This window comes from Chenopodium quinoa, unplaced genomic scaffold, assembly GCF_001683475.1.
Source record: "Chenopodium quinoa cultivar QQ74 unplaced genomic scaffold, ASM168347v1, whole genome shotgun sequence".
NCBI classification, from domain to species: Eukaryota; Viridiplantae; Streptophyta; class Magnoliopsida; order Caryophyllales; family Amaranthaceae; genus Chenopodium; species Chenopodium quinoa.
In genome coordinates, this window is record NW_018744167.1 from 1,349,864 (window position 1) to 1,357,051 (window position 7,188).

General features: G+C 34.1%; 1 protein-coding gene across 1 annotated transcript; it reads right to left on the minus strand.

Moving 5' to 3' along the window:
* Positions 1 to 353: 353 nt before the first annotated feature.
* Positions 354 to 4,540, minus strand: LOC110693822 (probable disease resistance protein At4g33300). Its single transcript, XM_021870973.1, has 5 exons — positions 3,495 to 4,540; positions 2,729 to 3,123; positions 2,281 to 2,636; positions 1,967 to 2,172; positions 354 to 1,814 (listed from the first exon to the last, which is right to left on the minus strand). Exons 1-5 carry the CDS (start codon positions 4,189 to 4,191, stop codon positions 982 to 984), a joined length of 2,487 nt encoding a protein of 828 aa, XP_021726665.1. The 5' UTR covers positions 4,192 to 4,540; the 3' UTR covers positions 354 to 981.
* Between the last annotated feature and the right edge of the window lie 2,648 nt (positions 4,541 to 7,188).

The following is a 7,188-nucleotide window of genomic DNA, read 5'->3' on the forward strand; positions in this document are numbered from 1 at the left end:
TGTACCGTACTCCCGGATGTATATATAGGAATCTCTCAATCAACCATCTAAGTTACCAAATATGGAGTACTGCATTTGGTTTAATTCATACCTCGTATTACCTTTGTTTATTCAAGTAATTTACATTTTGATTTTATAATCAGTAATTCTTTACATATGACTGATTAGAATTTTCCATTGACAAGTGTTAAAAGATAAAGTATGAAATTTTTTTTTTAAAAAAATGGCAATATAAACGTAATTCAAGTCTATTTCAGCAACCATTCAGATTTTCAAATTATTTACCTGAATATTAATAGAAGACTACTGCCTTCTTTTCAAAGCAGAAGGAGTAGCAGTAACGAACTCATCACTCATCTTTGAATATAGAACATTTTCATAGAGTAATCTACACTTGCATTGATTTTTAGTAGCAGTTTATACATCCTAATCTACACTAAATAGCTACCAATCATACCACTTTATACATCATATATTCATATTAGACTAAGATCAGATATAATCACTATATACAATAATAATGTCATTTTACTGCCCGGCATAAGGTGGGATGGGATCCTCTACCACCCTGTGCAATATTGAGCACAGCATGATGAAGGGATCACATACCATCCCTTCCATCCTATAACTGTTCTTCATTCACTCATCTCTCCATAGTGTGCTGTGCCGAACACAGCATATGATCCTTTCCCGTGTGAGCTAGATCAAAACATACCTTGACTGAACAAAAAGTTGTATACAACTCAGTCTGTTAACCAATCTAGGTCAAAACATCCCTTGATTGAACAAATAGTTGTATACAACTCAGTCTGTTAACCAATCCAGGTCAAAACATCCCTTGATTGAATATATAGTTGTATACAACTTAGTTTGTTAACCAATCTAGATCAAAATATTCCTCGATTGAACACAAAATAGTTGTATACAACTCAGTCTGTTAGCCAATCTAGATCAAAACATTCCTCGACTGAACAAATAGTTTCAGTCTGTTAACCAATCTAGATCAAAAGATTCCTCGACAACCTGAACCCTGAGTCCTGCATGAGCCATTTCCAACTCCTTCCACCTCCATGAAATCTCTTCATCACATATAACATGCCGCAATGACTGCAAAGATACTGCAGACTTTGGCAGCTTCTTTATATAGGAACACTCGCGCATGTCAACCTTCTCCAGACTCATCAGTCTACCAAAGTTTTCTGGGAGACATACCAAATTGACACATTGAGAGATGTCAAGGTATTTTAACCTAACAAGCTGGCATATCCCAGGAGGCAGAATTTTCAAATTGGGGCAAGCATAGACTCTCAGGATTTGTAGTGAATCCAACATACCCAAATCAGATGGTAGCTCTTTTAGGCTGTGACAGTTAGTGATGCTCAGAGTCACTAGTGAGCGAAGCCAGCATATGCTCACAGGCAGCTTCACCAGGTCTATACAATGATCTATAGTGAGTTCTGAGAGATGTGGGAATAACCTTGGCATATCCATGACAGATTGGTCAAAACTATTGTCAATTTTGGATAAGACTAGTGACATCTTCTGCAATTTCACCAATGGTATGGTACTCTTGGGTAACTGAGGAACTGAAATCTTTTCGAGCCAAAGGCTCCTCGAATTCGGCATATTAGCAAATACTGATAGGTTGAGAAGGACTGCATGTATTGTGCTGCTGTTGATTAAGATCAATGCCCTTAGCCTTGGCATGTTGTTTATGAAGGGTGGAAGAAAATACTCGCTTGAGTTGAAGTTCAGTACAAGCACTTCAACTTTAGGGAAATCCATGGCAAACCAATCCATTTCTTTCATTTCTCCTGTAGATTGAAATATATAGCATAATCACAGAAGAATTAGGACCATAAAGTAAACCATCAAAGCAATTTTAAGCATATTAGGATGTGAAATCAGCCACTTATGCAAGCAAATGCTGCAACGAATTTTAAGCATAACGAATTGTTGGTTATACCTGTATGGAGTGAAACAATCTGGGCATTGAATGGCTGATCTGCATTCCTCTCCCATTCTTTAGGAAGACTTGCTTCTCTTCGTGGCATAAGCATTCGTTTTCGCTGATTTATTTTCCCAGTATTGCTTAAATGCAAAGCTAGGTCTCTCAATACATCATGCTGCATTACAAAGATGGTATAATAACTACTATACAGATCTCCAGCCCTGTCAATTGAACACATTGAATGTGACCAGTCAAAATCTATGCAAATGGTCGTATTGAACATAAGATTAAATTACTCTTTCAAAATGATTTCCTGGCTTGAAAACTACCTTGCATCTTTCACTATGGTAAGAAGATTCTTCTCCGACAACTCAATAAGAATAGCAAAAGCCTCCTCTTCATCAATGTCATGAATTTCGACCCACATGTTAATCAAAACATCTAGGGGAATCTTCTTGTCCTCAGGGAAGCAAGCCAAGTCCAAGAAACATTCCCTAACCTTTTCTGGCAAGTAAGATATACTTGTTTCCAGCCGCTTTAGCAAATTAACCTCATGAGATTCACCAATTGGCTCACCTCGCGAAAGCCTGTTCTTTGCACTTATCCAGAACATTTGTGGTTGCCCTCGCAATGAAGCTCCAATGACTTTTAGAGCCAAAGGCAGCCCCTTACATTCACTGACAAGCTATAAACAAACCAACTTCAGCATAATGTAAAGAGCAGAAGAATTGAAGACTAACAAATCACAAAGCTTCAAGACAAATACTGAAGCAATACCTGCTCGACTAATCGTTCATCAGCACTGACAGGAACAGAATTCTTCCCAAAAGCAGAGTGACAAAACAAAGCCATAGCTTCAGTATGGTTCAACAGCTCAACCTCATAGGTCTGGTTAGCAACAGTTGGAAACTTCGACCTGGAAACCACAAGGGTTTTGCACCCAGGCACTCGAAAAATAAGCTGTTCCAGCACTGACAGTGACCAAACATCATCCAAAACCACGAGAGCACGAGCTCCAAATATTGATTCAGATTGGAGGTTCCATTGAGAAGCCTCGGAACTGGTTTCCATATACTCCGTTTCTGACAAAAATTGCCATACCCTTAATCTCATTTCCTCCACATTAGGAGATTGAGATACTGTCAAGTTCAATATCCGGTCATTAAAGTAAGCTGCAAGAATTTGATTCAGACAAAGTCAGAGGCAATAACACCAAAATACAAACTAAATTTAGCCAAAGTCTACTTATTTACTGAAATTAGAAAGTTATAACCTCCATAATTTTGACTAACATACTTTCTCTTCTTTGAATTCAATACTAGTAACAATTTACCAGAAATTTCCAAAGCAAAAAAAAAAAAAAAAAAAAAAAAGAGTACTCCATAATACATAGCAGCTAGCACTAGTTTGGATGAAAAAAAAAAAAATTCAATATCATTCTATCATATTTGGTGGAATGATTCATATCATATACTTGAATATTAAAAGTACAATACTTAGACAGATCACAGAGGCAACGACACTTGACGATTAAATAACTTACATTTAAGTTGATCATCCCTACAAAGTTCTTTAACAAAGGTAGTTTTACCACTCCCACCAATCCCACAAATCCCAAAAATACCATCACTTTTTTCCAATAAAATCTCCCTAACTTTCCTAACACCCACTTCCAAACTCACCCCTAATGGCCCTAAATTCTCCAAACTACCCTCAAACCCCCCTTCTAATCCCTCCACTCTCTTAATCTCCTCCTCCACCCACCCACCACCAACACCTCCAATCCTCAACGACCCAAGTTGCCTCTCAATCTGTCTAGTCGACCCATCAATCCGATCAAACCGCTCGGCCGAGTCAAACCTAAGATGATGAACATCAGCAAGAATATGAGCCTGCATAGGACCGTGCACAAACCTTGACACCTTCTTCTCAAGCTTCTCCATCTTCCTAGCTAGCTGCAAATTCTTGTACACATTCCATCGGTTCGATGCAAGAACCTTCTGCGAGAGCTCCATGCCGTGTCGAAGCAATTCGGAGACTCGATCGAGCTGAGCCTGTCGACACTGAGGTAGCTCAACGCCAGAGTACTTGATTTCTTGGATGATGGGGAGGAGATCACGGATATGGTTACTGAGTTCTTCTGCACTAGCTCTACAAAAAGCTGATTTACGGACGATTGCGAGGAGGTGTTTGAGGAGTTCAGTGGCGATCTCGCCGGCGAAAAGATCAGTCACGGCCATAAGTGTGGACGTGAGTGGAGTATGATGGAGAGAAACAAAGAGTGAGTGGGGGATATGGCGGGGTGAATGTAGTCAATTTGGTGGGAAGACTAGGAATAGTTTAATTTATAAAAGTCAATAAGAATCATTTGTTTTTTTTCTTTTTCTTTTTTTCTTTTGGGTAGGTCCATTGGATAAGAGAAAGTTGTTTTTTATTGGTGAGTTGTCAACTATCCGGCCAAGCGTGATAGGTTGATACTCTTCTAGTTTGATAAGGTACATAAAATACTCCCTCAGTTTTTAAATACTTGTTCCACTTTTTTTATCCAACCGTTTTTAAATACTTGCTTCATTTCCTTATTTGAGATGTTTTTACAACATTTAATTAATGTCTCTCACCCAATAGACCCAACTTAAATCATATTTTATTAATTTTATATTCTCTCTCCTCCAATTCTCTCCACTACTTTTACTTTATACAATTTTTTATTCTTCCACTCACCCCACTACCTTCATATTTTATTACTTTCTCCAATTTCTCCTAAAACTCCGCGCATGAAGAAATGGAGCGAGTATTTAAAAACGGAGGGAGTAGCAAATACTACCTCCGTTCCATATTATTTGCAACGATTTCACATAAAATAGAGAGGAAAAATATCTAATCGTTGCAAATAATATGTAACGGAGATAATATATATTCTATTTTAAAAATTAACACTGATATTAATTGGTTGTTGGAGTAGTGATGATTGGGACTACACTTGATAGGGAGGATTGCGTATTTAATCCTTTATAACAATAATCGGAAGGGAACTAAAACCTAACCATCCATTAATTAACAACTAGTGTTCAGCTCGGGCGATGCCCCGAATCTGTCGTTAAATATTCTTAACTTCGTATTACAATTATTATTATTTTTTTATTAATAAATGATAATCCTAAATACTTTTATTATAGTTTTAGTTGAAGAAAATAATTTGAAAAAAAAAATACGTGGCCTATATTAACTATATTTAAGAGGAATAAATAAGCAAAAGTATTAGATAGCAAAGTTGATATGATTTCTTACTCCATTCCCAATGGACCGGGTTCAATTTCGCTCCAATGATATTGCAACAATGGACTTTAGCGCTATTTTTATATCTCTTTTTTTTTTTTTTTTTTTTTTTTGGAACGAGCATCATTCATCTCTTTTATTTAACCATATAATATGATTTATACATTAAACAAAATATAGTCATGTAAAATTTGTTAGATTCGTCTCTTAAAATACTTTCACAATATCAACTTTTTATAATATTTACTCTTATATTATATCCAAAATTTAACATATAAAATGTGTTTTGAAATACGTAATTTCATCCTTGTTGCAATATTATTGGAATGGAAGAAATAATATATAACAATAGTGCATTACTACTTCCTTAATTACTAATGGAGTTTACCACTGTTAATTATTAAGAGCATTTGATAACATTTTATTTAACTCAGGAGTATATGGTAAATTTGAAAAAATTTATTGGTATATGGTGAATAAATACTTGTTGACATTTTTATTAAACACAAGGGTATATGGTGAAAAAAAACCCTAATAATTACAAATTATTAAGGTAATAACAACTTCAGTTTTATTACTAACCGTGCATAGCACGGGCGTTAAACTAATTTCAAAAAATAATAATAATAACATTTTGAAAAAATAAATAATAATAAAAAATAAGAGGAGGGGGGTGGGGGGTGGTTGTTAAACCATCTAAACATGCCTAAGTAGTCATTTTACCGCAGAATCATACCTAGACGTCCGAGACAGGAGGTGCGAGCATAAACTTTCACCTTTCTCCTTAGGTTTCTGCTACAATGCCATGTACTTTAAATAAATTTGAGTGCCAGTAGCAATAAAAATAAGAAGTAAAATCTAATATATATAAATAAAGTAGGCATTTTTCGGGAGCATTTGGCGTGCCACATAAGCAGAGGTATATTTTCGATCAATTAAAAATTAGATTTCTATTTTATTTTAGAATTAAAAAATTCACTTGCCACCTAAATAAAAGTGACGAATGAGATTTAAGAATTTTGCCACGTAAATAAAAATAACGAATAGTAATTTATCATGATTTAATTTAATTAAAAAACTAAAAATTATCTTTTAAAAATCATCATTAGATACAAGATTTAATCTTGATAGTGTTTATGATAAGAAATAAAAACTATTCCTTTATTATAATTAAATTAAAATTGTGATGCCTATCACTATAAATTGACGCATCCTATAACACCAATAAAATTTCGTGATTGGGGACTATTCTTTCACCTTTCCGTTAAGGGAACCGCAAAGGAATATGTGCATACAAGCAAAAGATGTTGCTACCGACAATGCTTTGCATTGGTTTTATGGCAGCCAGGGTAGGATCAAAGGTATCTATAGCCTCGATCTCACGGACAACAAGCAGTATGAAACGCCGATTCATGAGGTTTATGGATTACCAATAAAATAAATATATTAATTTATTTTATAAGACTATAAAGATTAATTTTATATAAATTTATTTTTGCTAACAATGCTTTGATTAGATGGAATAGATATGGGTGTGAACGAAGTTGGTGATTCTATCAAAATAAAAGATAAATAGTATACATGTTTATAATATTTTTATTTCGTTAATAAACAACGAATAATGATTTAGCATTTAAATTATTTAGAAAATAAGAAAATTATCTTTTCACATTAAAGATTTAATCCATGTAACCAATAAAATATCATAAAGATATCATATTTCAATTTATTCATATTTTTAAACCTAATTGTCATATAATGAACAACCACAAATAAAATACAAAACAAAAATAAATAAATAAAGTCGCATTATAAATTACATTAGAAAAAAATATATACTTTTGTAATAGGCAATAACAATTTAATTAAATTATTATGTTTTTTTGTGTGTGTGAAATTATTAAATAGTAAAATAAATTAAATAATTATTAAAAAAAACTTAAAATCTATATGAAAATATC